Source organism: Ananas comosus, unplaced genomic scaffold (genome assembly GCF_001540865.1).
Source record: "Ananas comosus cultivar F153 unplaced genomic scaffold, ASM154086v1, whole genome shotgun sequence".
Taxonomy (NCBI): domain Eukaryota; kingdom Viridiplantae; phylum Streptophyta; class Magnoliopsida; order Poales; family Bromeliaceae; genus Ananas; species Ananas comosus.
Genome location: NW_017893381.1, coordinates 4,672 through 21,218, shown reverse-complemented (window position 1 = coordinate 21,218; position 16,547 = coordinate 4,672). Strand labels below are relative to the sequence as shown.

At 29.0% G+C, this 16,547-nt stretch overlaps 1 protein-coding gene across 1 annotated transcript; it reads left to right on the top strand.

The window, feature by feature from the left end:
• The first annotated feature begins 3,197 nt into the window (after positions 1–3,197).
• On the top strand, positions 3,198–4,607 carry LOC109705832. The gene is made up of 3 exons (XM_020226614.1): positions 3,198–3,346; positions 3,503–3,566; positions 4,281–4,607. The coding sequence occupies exons 1-3, from the start codon at positions 3,198–3,200 to the stop codon at positions 4,605–4,607; spliced, it is 540 nt and encodes a 179-aa protein (XP_020082203.1).
• Positions 4,608–16,547: the final 11,940 nt, after the last annotated feature.

The window sequence follows — 16,547 nt, the reverse complement described above, 5'->3', positions numbered from 1 at the left end:
TTTGTTACAATGGCAATAGTAATTATATAGTTAAACTTTCATTATACCACTGTGTATTTCGTATATTTTTTATATTTAATTCATATAATTTAAAGTCATATTTAATTAGACGTATGTTTCTTTTTTTTATTCATTAGTTTTTCGTTAACTTTCGTTACAAATCATATATAAAAATTTGCAGATACCTTCACCTTTAGTTTATCGAATTTCACTTTTAATATTTTTTAGTTTTAACTTTGTCACTGATTTAACAAAAAAATTAGCGAAGAAAATAACAAAAAGAAAAAAATAAAATGAAAAAGTGCGAAATTAAAAAATATTATATAGCAATTATAATTATATACATCTTTTTTTAATTGAATATAATAAAAGTTATTATAAGTATAAATAATTTTTCCTTAACTATATGTGATTAAAAAGTGAATTTATAAAACTTTATCATTTATCTATTGAGTAGTGGAGGTAGGAAAAGGAATATATTTTGGATTAAAGTGTTTCTTGGGAGGTAAATTTATTTTTAATTTAACGTTGAAATTTTCAACTGGAACAACGGCTAAGCTTTCTCATAAAGTTACAATTAATTACAGTGGTCAACTTTAAATATATTAAGTCAAACGTTAAATTTAAATATCATTATAAATGGCCTAATTTTTAAAATTAACTAAATTAATAATACAACATAATTCGATTATAGAGACATATTTTTAGACATTTTTATATAACTATTTCATTTATATTAAAGTTTTTAAAAAATTTTATTAAAGTCTAAATATAAAGCACAATCCAATCAAAAATAAAAATTTCTCTACTCAACCAATCCTACTTAACCCACTCAGCTCGATTACAAATAGAAAAGAAAAATAAAAAATAAAAAATTTATCACCATCTTTCCTTCTCCTCCGCTGCCGCAGCCGACGAAGTAGGGTTCCGGCGATTGAAGCTCCGTCGCGAGAATCTCGCAGGGACCGTACAGGGCTACGATCGCCACGTGTCCCTCTGCCACAGATCGCTGGAAGAGTGAGTGCTAAATATTAAGGCAGCCCTACATACAGCGATCTAACATATAGCAACGCATTTAAAAAATATCGACAATTTAGCCATTAATATTTGTAATGTATAATTTGAGAGCCACATCTAAAATTTTTTTCTACTTTCTCTCCCTCTGTCACTCGGGGGTGCCTACAAACGTGAAGGAATAAACAATTCCAACTACTTTTCTTTCTTTTCTTTTTTTTCCTAAAACTTTTTAAAAACGTTTATTTTAATAATAATAATAATAAGAAAAAATTTCAAAAATCCCTATGGTGGTTTTAATTCTTTTCACTTTTGTGCCTTGTGGTTTAAAATGTATTAAGTTAGTATCTTATGGTTTCTTACTTTATCACTTTAGTACTATGTAGTTTAAAATGTATTAAGTTAGTNAAATTTATCACCATCTTTCCTTCTCCTCCGCTGTCGCAGCCGACGAGGTAGGGTTCCAGCGATTGAAGCTCCGTCGCGAGAATCTCGCAGGGACCGTATAGGGCTACGATCGCCACGTGTCCCTCTGCCACAGATCGCTGGAAGAGTGAGTGCTAAACATTAAGACAGCCCTACATACAGCGATCTAACATATAGCAACGCATTTAAAAAATATCTGCAATTTAGCCATTAATATTTGTAATGTATAATTTGAGAGCCACATCTAAAATTTTTTTCTACTTTCTGTCCCTCTGTCACTCGGGGGTGCCTACAAACGTGAAGGAATAAACAATTCCAACTACTTTTATTTTATTTTCCTTTTTTTCCTAAAACTTTTTAAAAATATTTATTTTAATAATAATAATAATAATAAGAGAAAACTTTAAAAATCTCCTTTGTGGTTTTAATTTTTTTCACTTTAGTACCCTGTGATTTAAAATGTATCAAGTTTGTACCATGTGGTTTCTCACTTTATCACTTTAGTACCCTGTGGTTTAAAGTGTATCAAGTTAGTACCCTGTGCTTTTGCACTTTATCGTTTTAGTANTGCCTTGTGGTTTAAAATGTATTAAGTTAGTATCTTATGGTTTCTTACTTTATCACTTTAGTACTATGTAGTTTAAAATGTATTAAGTTAGTATTCTGTGGTTTTATACTTTATCACTTTAGTACCTGTGGTTTTAATTTTGTATCAACTTAGTACCCAGTGGTTTTTTAAATCACAGCGTACTAAAGTGATAAAGCGCAAAACCACAGGGTACTAACTTGATACACTTTAAATCATAGGGTACTAAAGTGATAAAGTGAGGAACCACAGGGTACTAACTTGATAAATTTTAAACCATATGATACGAAAATGAAAAAGTATGAAACCACAGAAGAATTTTCGAAGTTTTCCCTAATAATAATAATAATAATAATAATAATAAAATTGGAAACAAATAAATAAATAAATAAATAAAATAATAATTACAGGGTGTTCATTACTTCATACCCCATATCCTCACCACACACCACTCCTCTATAAATCCCCTCTCACCTCCTCACCCCATCTCCTTCCTCTCCTCTACGTCTCTCTCTCTCTATCTCTCTCCCTCTCTTTTTTCTTTTTCCTTTTATTTCTATTTGTTTTAATAATAATCCTCTCAATTCCCATCTCTTTAGAGAGAGAGAGAGAGAGAGAGAGATAGAGAGAGATTTACAGAGAGAGAGAGAGGTAGAGTAGAGAGAGATTTACAGAGAGAGAGGTGGCTAAAGGTGAGAGCTTTATTTTTCCTTCTGAATTATTATACACCTTTTTTTTCTTTTTTTCTCCCTTTTCTTTTTGTGCTTTGGTGTGATATATCTTTAACTTTTAGTGTATTTTTCGGTTCTCCAAAACAAGTAAAAATAGGATTTTTTTTGTAGCTTTTAATTAAAAACCGGATTTTTAAGGCTTCATCAAAGATATAAATTGTTTTTTTTTTGGGAGAAATATTAAAGTAAATACATATATTTAGCTAAGGTGAGAGAGGAAATTTTTTTATTTTTTTTTATTTTGTGATTCATCTTTCACTTGGTTTTTCTGATTAAATAAACTCAAATTTATTGTGGTTTTTTTCTCTAAAAAATAAAAACTAAAATTTCTCCCAGATCTGTTACACGTTCTAATAATTTTTTTTTTTTTTTTATAATTTTGTGTAGGTGTTTGTATTATTATTTATTTAGTGGAGGAGATGAATCACTACTACCACGCGATGCAGCAGAGCGCGTTCGCCACGTGTGAGGAGGTGCGGGCCCCACCGGCCGGACCGGACCGGCGCAGCCCGGTTTTTTGCCCCAAACCGCGCCGGCTCGGACCGCTCTCCCCCGTCGACCCGGTCCGACCCCTCCGCTGGCACGTTAGGTAATTTCCCCTCTCCAACCCCCCAACTTTATCCTCTTCATTTTCCACCCCCTTTTTTTTTTCTCCCTTCTTAAATTAATTTCTATTTTTTTCTCTTTCCAAATCATAATTTTCTTTTTTCTTTTTTTTAATTTATTTATTTTTTCTAATTTTTAGCCATCAAGCGGATCTGAGTGAACCCAAAGCAGGTGCCGAGCTACTTGACTTGTTTCTAACCAAGGTGAGATTTTTTTTTTAAAATTTATTTTTTTTCCTTTTGACTTTTTTGATGTACGTACCCATAAAAGAGAAAAAAAAAGAAACTAAGTTCAAAATTTTATTCAAAAAGTTATTATGTTCTTGTTGTAATTTTATATTCCTTAGAAAAACATCTCCTCTCTTATTTTTGTTATTATTATTTTCATTTAAATGATTTTTTTTTTGTGGCTTAAGTTGGGTTCTTATGCCTTTTTCCTTAAATATAAGGGGTAAATTTTAAAAACCACGCACTTTAGTATTTTGTAATTTTAAGTGTATTAATTTAGTATTCTGTGATTTTTTTTTTACCGGCGGACGAAGAAAGAAACAGAGATAGAAGACCGAAAACGGAAAAAGGAAGAAGAACAGGAGGAGAAGAGTTTTATAATATTAGATTGAATTAAAATGTTGTTTATGAATATTTGTTATAGATAGTATAAGTAAATAAAAGAAATTTATGATATCGGTATTATTGAACGGTTTAGTAGTCGGAATACTGTTTTGTAAGTAATTTGTTAACTTGTTAGTTTTGTTCACTGAAAAAAAGATTAATAAAAAAGACTTAGAATGAAAAAAATAAAAATGAAATAAAATACAATTACAGGTATGTTAAAGAGCTAAAGGAGGCATTAAAAATAATTAATGGAATAAGGATAATTCTCATTCGTTATTAACAATAGATACATCTTTGATGTAGGGAGGTAGATCAGAGCAACGTGGCATAATCTCCGCCGTTCTTATCCGCGTTCGACCCCCGACCCGGTGCCACAGAACCGCTGGTCCCGACGGCCCGTTCGGCGAGACGGCCGCATGCCGGGCCGGGCCTTACCCGGTTCGCCGCCGTCGCCCTCCGGAGAAGGCTGCGTCGCGCGCCAAGTCGGCCCGCCTCCCGCCGCCGTCCGCGTCGAGGGCTTCGACTTCGGGGCGCCGCTCATGCGGCGGCATCACCCCGCGGTCGCGGATAATAAATAATAAAATATTGTTATTTGAAACACAGAAAACAAAACATAACGGCCCTCAATAATAATAATATTAATATTAATATAACATATACGATACGAATATATCCAAACCATCAACAATACCCACAATAAACCACTTCCCTCACCAAAACAAGGAAAAAAACCAACCCGGGTTAAACAACTTAATTTGATTACAGATTTACTGCAAGGGAATTAAATGGAATTTTGACTCCAATTTGAGATTTAGAGAAGCAGGGAAATTAAAGAAGAGAGAATTCTCTTGTCGCTCTAACGAATTTTAAATTATTTTTTTTTTATGTCTTCTATTTTTTGTAAAAAGTTTTTCTTTAACAAAAATGAATACAGTGAGAGAGAGAGAGATGAGCTTTTTTTTTTTTGTTTTTTTTGGTAATCTAATTGAGTTTTATTTTTCTCTTTTGTGTCCGCAAATGTGGCCACGAATTTGTATAAGAAGTAATCATAGTTGGTCAGTTTTTGAGTAACTGGCATGGTATCATACTTCTTTATTTATAATGGAATATTTTGCAACTTTATAAATCATGTTGGCCGCAATTTTTGCTCCTCTTTTTTTTTTATGCATTTTATGTAATTTATTAATCTGAGAGGAGGTATATTGATTTAGATTTGCTGTCATTTCTCTATGTTGGAATGATTTAATATGTAAAGTCATATATTAATAATATTATATATATATATTATTATATAGTATATACTATGTATGTATTTTTTTTGTGAGGTAGTTTTGAGCTTTGTTTGAGAAATATTAATTTGGTAATATAACTTATCTTATTTTAAAAATATAAATTTTGAAGTAACATAATATATACTTTTTGCTACTTAAGTATACTCTTCTCATGTTAAATATTATATAGGTTTTAAGTAAATACATAGAACATATTTATGCATTTAAAAAGGTTTTTGACTATTTCTTGTGAGTGGTGTTGTTAGGATTAATATGTTTTATTACTACTTGTCTACTTCATCCATTATATTAAATGTTATAAAAGTTTTAAATAAATATAAAGTATAATTATGCATTCAAATATGTTCTTAATTATTTCTTATGATATTGGTTTTTTGTTTTTATTTTTTTTTTTTCAGCGACACTACTCAACTATTTCGTCTTCTCAATTTCTATAATATAAATATATGAGCAATTAATGCTATTCATACATTTTATTTTTGGAGTATAATTTACATCCATCCATTAAATTAGATAGATGAGTGTAAAATCATACACCCCAAAATGGTGCGTAGAGTTATCTTTTTCCTAAATATATATATCTACAATTTCAAATAAAAATTGTTTAAAATTACTAGTTGAAAGTGACATTTCGTCTTGACATAAAAATTAAAAAAATATATAAAATAATTAAACAATAGTTAAAATAAATTGATTAAAATTTTTTATGAGTTTATTACCAAGATTTATTTTACATTTTGCCTACTATTTAACTAGTGCATTTTAATAAAATTGTTAGATTATATCTAAAATAATAAATTTGTTAACAATAATGTAAAAATTAACGAGAAAAAAATTTGCTCAGTCCTAACTATAAAGTACAATAGGGAAAAATGAATAAATCTAAATATGGTGTAGTGTTTGATAATATATAATAATACAATAATATTTTCGAAAAAACTTATATAATATGATAAATAAAAATAATACTAAAATACAATGCAATAGTTTATAATTAAACCTTCCATTTTATTACTACTTTAGTGATGTTTGGTTTTTCAAAAAATATTTTAGAAAATAGTTTATAGCTGAAAAAATATTTTTCCTTAATCTAATTTCTAAAAAGAAAATTTTATTTTTTATATTTTAGGAAGAACAGTATTTTTATTTTTTAAAATTTTTATTCCAAAAGATAAAATCGTAAAAAAAAAAAAATTAGAAAAATATTTTATTAAAAAAATAGTTTTTTATGCTATTTTTGAAAAACCAATTGAACATCCTATTAGTGGGTTGAGAGGTGAGGTTGGTGTGGTGTGGTGTTGTTGTTGGAAATGAATTATAAATTGTTTTTGTTAGGTTGCTGTTAAGTTGGAATCTGTCAAAGTTGTGGAAAAGGTCAAGTGGGGAGATGATAGGAATATGGTACAATTAATTATGAACATATATGTTGTATGTATATGGTGCAATTATTTATTCCACTTTGGAAAAGGTTTTGCCTTTTGGGAAAAGCTACTTTGCATTCTTTTGTTTTCTTGGAAATTGACATTTCACTGCCCCATGTTTATCTTTTTGGTTGGTTATGTTAAATATAAATATATATTATTCTTTAACTGGTTAAGCTTTTTTGCGTATAATAGTTATTTTATATGATATCAGATTAAAAGGTTCTGAATTCAAAAAAAACTGAAACTTTTATTGCCAAACACTAATTTTTTATCCGAGAATAGTAGTTCTCGTTTACCTATAATAACCGATTATAACTATTCTCACCAACACCTCCATTTTTTATATAAAGCTACCTAATATTTTTCTTATTCCATATTATCTATCCAAACGCTATTTTTCTTATCCCCGAAAATAATCCAATTTTCATCCAAACACTTTTTTCTTATTCCCATACTTGAAGCTATTCCTGTAATAGCTAGTTTTTATTTATACCCGAATCAAACGGTACCTAAGGTACAATGGTTATTTCCTAAGTTTTGTTCTCTCTTTGATGGAAGCTTTTTTTTTTTTTGATGCTATAGGTAAAGAAAATTTATTNTATTTAATATATTTTAATCATAAAAAAAAATTTTTATTATTATTACGGTTTATGATTTGGGAGTTTGGATTTGGATTAATAAGTTAAACCACGGAATAGGTTGATACAATTTAATCACCCAGGGGTTTTATAATGAAAAATACCCAAGCTGTTTAAAACTCCGATAAACCAATCTACTTTCATATTTACGTTATATTAATTTTCATTTAAGTGAACTTTCGTATAGTTAATATTAATATATATATAAAAATCAATTTGCTTTATCTTTCGAATTCTTGTTATATATTGAACAAATCAATATACAATAACTAGCATGTAAATATTTTAAAACAATAAAATATATCCGGCGCCACTCCAATGTTGAACATATTTATTTTTTAAATAAAAGACAGGCTTTCCAATAATACTTTCATTCAAATAAAAACTCAAGTTTAATGAGATAAGTTGATAATATCAATCTTGATACCAATTATATATACCTGAATCGAGGTTGATCACATCAACTCAAAAGAATACGTTAAGGTTGACATTGTCATTTTAAGTTAATGTAGATTGGTTTACAGTTTAAATATAACTCTTTTGAAGTTTATAGTAAGGATATCAAAGTGTGAAGGAGTGAAATCATAGGACATCAAATTTCACATAATTAAATAACGGGATACCAACGTAAAAATAGAAAAATAATAGCTAAGATGATTAAAAAAAGCAATTTAGTCACTGTTTCAATTTTCATTTTCTATGATTTCACTTATAAGCTATTTAGATCCACCTCATAGACTTCAAAAAAACATATATTAAATTGCTTTATAATTGTCTTTTTGACTGCTTTTTTATTTTTATTATGGTGTCTGTGATTGAACTATATGAAATCTGGTGTACCATGATTTCACTCTTTCACACTTTGATGTCCTTTCCATAAACTTCAAATGGATAAATATAAACATATATCAATATTGTCATTAAATATCAACCTTAATGTCAATTATACCCGCATCGAGGTCAATCACGTCAACTCGAATATGTCAAAGTTGACATTGTTAACCTAAGTTAATATAGATTGGTTTACAACTTAAATCTAAACGTACGTCAATATTGTCATTAAAAAAAGTCGCTTTGTCTGGGAATTATGACTTGGTTAGATTTTAAATTATAAAATATTTGATTTCTTAGTTGACTATTATTACACTATTATTAGTATTTATTTAATCCTTTTAAAACACCCGTCGTCGGTGTCTTTAGATTTTGGGTACAACTGTCCAGTTGTTTAGGTATACATGTAGATCCCCACAGTTACTCGGTTTGTGCTCGCTCGACCCCAGCCGAGCACAAGCCGAGCAAAGTATTTGCTCGGCTTGTGCTCGATCGAGCAATTTCATAGCTCGGCTTATGCTCGTCCAAATACTTATTTTAAATTTTCCTAATCTCTTTTATATATATCCTTTATTTAAATATTCTAGAATAAGCAATATAAAACTAGATTACTAGTTTTAAAATGTATATTTATTTAATAAAATATTAACTCAACCCGTAGTATAAATCCAACTCGATTTTTAGCTCATTATTTTTAAATATAATATATGTATATATTAATAATTAAATATATATATTTATTTAAATTTTATATACATAAATTCAACAATAGCTCGACTTGTACTCGCTCAACTGGGGTCGAGCATAAGCCGAGCAAATAATTTAACTCGACTTTTAAAGTCAAGCACAAGCTGAGTAAATGATTTACTCGCTAAGCTAGAGCTCAAGTAAAGCTCGGCTTGTGCTCAACAGAGCGCTTGCTGCTCAACCTAACAGTGGAGATACATTTAGTCATACATTTGTTAGATATATATATTGTGCTGATAGACAAAAAAATTTTTCTTTATTGTCATTATTTATTAGTTTATAATGCACTTAGTCAAGTAACAACTAACAAATCACAACGAAAAATAATTTTGAAAACAAAAGAAAATATTATTTTCAAATTTTATTTTTCATTATCAAATAAATATCTTGAAAGAAAGAATTACAAGTTATTTATTGTCACTTCTTGAACTTTTTAAATAAAATAGAAAATAAAAAGGTTTTTTTTTTTGCAATTGGTCTCATAAAAAAATTTTATTTTAAAAATAGCCCTACCCCTGCCACACAGGCGTCACGTAAGCAACACGCGGGCGGGCTGGATGGCAGGTTTGGCAAGTTGAACACGGTGAACCATTCACCGTGTTCAAACACGGCGAATGGTTCACCGTGTTCAGTTAATTATTCTACCCCGAAAAAGATGGTGTACAATACGTTTAGGGTTTATATCAAGCGATGCTAATAATCAAAAGAAACACGGTGAATCATTTACCGTGTTTGAACACAGTGAACCATTCACCGTGTTTGACGGTGTTCAACTTGCCAAGCAGGCGCCTAGCCTACCCACGTGGAGCTTGCGTCGCAGGGGTAGCGCCATTTTTGTAATTATAAATTTGTCAAAACTATTTTAAAATAAAATTTTTTCAGGGGCCATCTGCAGAAAAAGCCCAAATAAAAATGATACATTGGCCACTTCTTGGTAAATACATAAAGCAAGATTTGAAGAGAAATTTTTGTGAGACTACGGCACTCACCGAACCAGGCAAACGGGTGAGTTGAGTAATCTGCATCCGGGTCACAATATCCGCTAATTAGAGGAGTATGAATAAAATTTACTCATACATTTTTGGGTAATCAATATTTTTACCCGTATCCATCCACATGCGGGCAGGTTGGTATGCGAGTTACCCACAAGTTTTTTTCTTTTTCCTACTCCTATGCTTTCTAAATACAAAACATATATATATATTAAAAACATAACGTAACTCCTTATTTGAAATATCATAACATATAATTAACAATATAAAATCTTTAAAGTATATACATTATATAATATAAAAGTATTTTATCGTCCCAAATTTTTAAGATACAAAATTAATAAAATTTTTACTATTATAGAGTCAATAATATAAAAAATACATATTTTTTAATTAAAAAATATATATGCCGGTATTCGTGGGTACCTGCGGATTGTCCTAAATATCTATCACTCAACGGGTACCTACTCGTTTTACCTATAATTTTTTGGCTAAAAAAAACTAGTATTCATATCCATAAATTTGCAGATAATCAGCGAAAATCCGTGAGTATGGATAAAGATTGTCAGGTCTAAGGCCACTAAGGCACTAACATGCTTTAAAAAAAAAATTAAAAAAAGGAAAGAAAAGAAAAATAAAACTTGGTGAACCAAAAGCACACTCGATCCTTTCTCCTAGCCAGAGGTAAAAAAAATATATGAAGTTGCCCTCAACTTTGAGATATTCTGAAACACGCCATTCAATTTTAATTACTTAATTGAAAATTCCATTAGGGTGCGTTTGGTTCGTATTATATTTTTACACCCCGTTTGGAATGGGTACAAGAGGGGGGGATAAGGGGGTTATCCCCCCTCTTGTACCCAAACACAATTTTGGGGGGGGGNATATATATACACGTCTTTCATACTTTCGAAAGTACGGAGGCCTCCGTACTTGTAAGTTGTTTTCGATGATAGGACATCCGATTCGACGATCGGCTCTGTTAGGCATAATATCTATGCTATTGGAACTATCATTTACCAAGCGATCACAGAGTTTCAAAAATGACTATTTTAACGGCCGATGTGGCACGTTTTTAAGTTTAACGGTGTAGAAGTATCCAAATTATATGAAACTTTAATAGAAAATTCTACTTAATATCAAGAGTAAGAACAATACTTCCGATTTGAAATTTGAATTATTTATCACTGTTTTTTATGATNACTTCCGATTTGAAATTTGAATTATTTATCACTGTTTTTTATGATATTTTTATTTTCAGCCGTTCATTTTGAGGTTACTAGTTTACTAGGCAAACGAAGTCAAAAAATTATGAAATTTAGTTTCTAAATAGTTCCAATAGAGTAGATCATGTTTAACGGAACAGATCGCCGAATCGGACGTCCTATCATTGAAAACAACTTACAAGTACGGAGGCCTCTGAACTTTCGAAAGTATAGAAGCCTAGCTATATATATATAGAGAGAGAGAGAGAGAGAGAGAATTTAAAAAGGTGGAATTGTGTATATAAAAGTGGGAAAAATAGTCACAAAGTAAAAGAGTGGTTGACATAGTTTACAACTAAATAAAACTCTTTCTTTAGTTGGAGAGCCTCTTTATCCTTGTTGTTGGAGAACCTCTTTATCCTTGTCGGAGAACCTCTTTTAGAAAAAGTTAATATTGGCATGCATGCATTTGATGAATTCTTATATTAGCCAACATTTATTTATCCTAGTCAATGTTAACATAGGCTTTTATTTGATAGGAACATAACAATTACGGTGAGTTTGGTTCGCACTATCTTTTTAAGATTTATAGTAATCCAATTGAAATAAAAAAATATGACGGTATTTGGCTAAACACATTAAGTAATCTAGTTAGTAATATTGAATTTACTTGGGAATAAGATTCATCCCAAAGTACTAATCTCCTTTCTTTGAGGAAAGGTAAGTATCCTCATATTAATGGATTGGGATAATCATAATATGTCTAATATCTTTCTTTCTTCCTACCCACCGGCTAGTTGGTATTATTTTCTTTACACTCTAACCTCATATCTCTCTCTAAACTTACCTTTTTTTTTTCTAAACTTCAACTCTTTTTCTCTCTCTAAATTAAGCTCTCTCTCTCCCTATTTTTCTAAAATCTCAACTCTCTCACTCCCTCCAATCTTGACTTTATTTCTCTTCCTATTTTTTTAATTATGCTCTCTCTCTAATCCATGTTCTCTCTTCCTTTTTCTTAGAAAGATGTTGAAATTTTTAGTAGCATTATCTAAAATTAATTAAAAAAAAAAATGTATATTTTTTGTAAATTTAAATAACATGACTAAATAATATGACTGTGCGAACCAAGCACATGAATGTCATATTAATTTTTAGTAATAGAATGAATAGAAATAAGATTTTCGGACATCTTTTTATTGCTAGTAATTTTTCATAGTGCGAACCAAACGCACCCTTATTGTAAATTGTATTCACTCATTTTTCTCTAAAGCAGTAAAATTTAACTACTATTTATTATTATTTTTGCAGAAATAATTATGAAAACTTGATCTGTCACAGGTAAAATAGAATTTATAAATATCAAACTCGAAAGTTTCATTTTTTTATTCCATATTAATTGTGAGAAAATAATCTTTGCATACATCTGGTTTATTTGTATATTTGCGGCTCAATCCTTTCCTATATTTCAACAAGTCTCACTAATTTTTAGCTGCGATTTTTTTAAAATTTTGATCAATTCATGGTTTATGAATATGTTAAATTATTTGAGTATGCGTAATATATATAATATCTCGCGAAACAAAACAATAAGCGACAAGATTTTATTCATATAAATTGAATAAAATCACATGATAGACTATTAATTCTAATAGCATTAGTAAAATAAAAAAATTATCAAATTTTTTTTTCTAATTTCAAATTTTAAATAAAAAATAATATAATATGTCACCTTGTTTTAGTGAAGTTTCACAATCTAATTTGTTATTTCTCAAATTTTTAGATATATTTGAGATAGCGGCACAGTGCAGGATAGTAAGTGATGTAATTTTTAATAAATAGAGAGAAATAATTGAGGCAGAAGCTAAAGTGCAAAGAGATTTTTTTAGTAACTTATAACTCACATTTTTTAGAAGTTTGAAATGGGAAATGCGCAATATTTAAGCTTATTTATTTATGGTGGTTGAGAGGTTTGCTTGCTTGGGTGCAGGTGACCATTCACTTTCATTGGATTGGGACCAAACTTTTTAACTTGAGTGCTATATATAGNTTTTAATTTCTAAAATTTATAATTTAGTTTTTTAAAATTTAAATTTATAATTTTAAATTATAAATTTTAATGTTTAAATTATAAATTTGATATTTGTAATTTTTAAATTTTAAATTTAATTTTTTAGATTTAAAATTTAAAATTTTATATTTTATATCTTTCAAATTTAACTTTGATCTTAAATTTAAAATTTGATATTTAAAATTTAAGTTTTGAAAATTATAAGTTTTAATTTTAATTTCAAATTTTAAAATTTAAAAGTTAAAATTTTTAATTTAAAATCATTAGTTTAAAATGTTAAATTCAATTATAGAGGTAAAATTATTATTTTCTATCTATAACTACCAACTATTCCACCTTATACTCAAATTTTCATCCAAATACAATTTTTCTAGTTCCAGCTTATACTCACATTTTTACCCAAACAAAAAAATACTCTTGTTCCTACGAAAATCTATTCTTGTACCTATCCCTAGTATAACTAGTTCTTGCTTATACCCGAACCAAACGAAGCCTTAAGATTCCTAGTAAGCTAATAGAAATTACAAAATGTGACGGTGTTTGGCTAAACGCACTAAATAATCTAATTGGTAATATTATAGTTACTTGGGAATGAAATTTATCCTAAAGCACAAATCTCATTCCCTTGAGAGATGGTGGGTATCCTCATATTAATGGATTGGGATAATCATAATATATCTAATATCTTTCTTTCTTTCTTCCAATCCGCCGGTTAGTTGGTATTATTTTTCTTTACTCTAACCTCATATCTCTCTCTAAACTTCAACTCTTTTTCTCTCTCTAAACTAAGCTCTCTCTCCCCCTTTTTCCTAAAATCTCAATTCTCTCACTCCCTCTAATCTCCATTCTATTTCTCTGCCTATTTTTTTAATTATACTTTCTCCCTCTAATGTTGACTCTATTTCTCTTCCTATTTTTTTAATTATGCTTTCTCTCTCTAACCTATGTTCTCTCTCTCTTTTTTTCTAAAAAGATGTCAAAATTTGTTGTAGCATTATCTAAAATTAATTAAAGAAATAAATAAATTAATTGTATATTTTTTTGTAATCTTAAATAACATGATTAAATAATATGACCATACGAACCAAAGACAGTAATGTCACATTCTTAGTAATAGGATGAGTATGAATAAAATTCTCGAATATTTTTTTATTTCTAGTAATCTTTCATAGTGCAAACCAAACGTGCCCTTAACTTTTTAAATTTTTATTCAAGTTTTTATAGTTAATTAAGTTAAAAATATTGTTAAATTTTGTTGTTCAATTAACTATCACCAGCTAATTAATTTAATTTTCATACATACTCACCCAGCTCCCAAATTGATGTGTGACCACATCATGTCGTCAAAATGACTCGTTCAAAATCGTTCCACCGAATCTAACTTAATTGGATGGAAATTATGACATGTAATTTTATTGGTAGGAGCAATCACCATCAATTTTTATCAAACCCTAGACTAATACGCAATCAAAGTATACCCCTTAGACCAATTCTTGTTAAAATAAAAAAAGAAAATAAAGTACAAATACCCCCCTCAACTTTAGTACTTTCACAAATTGACATCAGAACTTTTAATTTTGATAATTAGATTTCCTAATTTTTTTGTTATCAAAGTTTAATAAACCGCTTCTTTTAAGCAAAATTACTAATTGAGTAGTGGTTTTGATTATATGTCTTGCACATAATTTTACATAAATTTAAAATATTTATTTTTCTCTTCTAGTTATATTGCTGAGTACTAGAATACTTATGAATAAAATGAATCCATTTTTAATTTTTATTTCTGTTTTTATGTGTTAGATAACAAAAATAGATTTTTATATAGTTTTAAAATTGTATAAAATTATGTACAATATAAGTGACCAGAATGATTTTATGATTAGTCATTACAATTAAAGAGAGAGAGAGGTACATTTAAATATTTGATAAAGTTTAGATGATTTAGTTATCAAAATTGGAAATTTAGAAGCCTACTTGCAAAAAAAGAATTATTAAAAGTGTGTACGTACATTTTTTCTAAAAAAATATTCAAAACGTCATAGAAATATCTAGGCAAAGCAATTGATGTCATGGCTTTGGTACCAGGTCATAAATTCAAAATTTTCTCAGTGAAAAGTTGTACCTTAATTCCATGTATCTCTTAATCTTGGAGGAATCAACTGCTATATTGCTTACTGCAGAAGTATCAATAGAGAATTTTGTTTTGGTATCCCAATCCTAATTTAACTCAACAAGTGCTAAAGTGATTATTTTAGAAATATCAGCAAAGAATTAGGGTTTGATGAGTTCTGCTATTATACTATCGATAGTACTAAACATTTGGTGCTATCGAGTTTTCCGCCATTAGATCTATCTTTTTAACTTTTTTTCATCCGTTAGATTATACTATTCAATTAACCACCCACTCAACTCTAGGAGGTTGCTATCATCCTAACTGCACATCCCTTCATTCAAGGGTGGAAAGCCTAATAGTGTCAAGCGCTTGGCACTATTAATAGTATAGTAGCCTAATTCAGGGTTTGATATCTCAATCCTGATTTAACTCCGATACACATTATAATCTATATTCGTTTGGCATTCATATCCTGTGAACAAAGCTTTATGCAATTTAATTTATTATCTATGAAAGCTAAGCACTCATCCAGCTTAAGATTTGCTTGGCCTTACTTTTATTTTTATTTTGATTTTTCCTAGTAGTTAACATTTAACATATATATACATAATTTTTAGTAGAGTACTCTACACTAAAAAAAAAATTAAAAACATAAAAACTGTGACGCTTACTGTGCAATTAAATAACATGAAATGAACTGTTTGTTTTCAAAAACTTAAATTAGCAGAGGATATTATTTTGTATATTCAGGTTATGGATTTGAATTAAATAGAGAAAAATTAAATGAAGGAGCTCAACGGAATTTGGACTTAAGAACTCCACCCTTTATAGCTATCTGAAAATAGTGTTTAATATTTTTATATTTCAATTTCTCAAATCACATCGTGTGAAATTCAAATTCAAAATCTTCTGTTTTGATATTATGATAAACGACTTAGGCCAACAATTAGGCCAATTACACAATACATCGAGGTCAAGCCACGCGATTATTGGGCTAACTACAAATTAGGGTATGTAAAGTATGCTCTGATATTGCATTAAATAATATAAATAATAATCATTTATCGCTAAAAACTTAATCTAGAAGAGAACAGTATTTTTATATTTTATATTTAATACTTGAAGATGATATAGTAATTGAAAAAACTAGAAGTCACCATTGTGCAATCTTGTATTAGCTGAATTAGATATCACATTATTAATTACAACAAACTATGCTGTACAAATAGTAAATATAAAACTCATATTAATTTAGAGTAA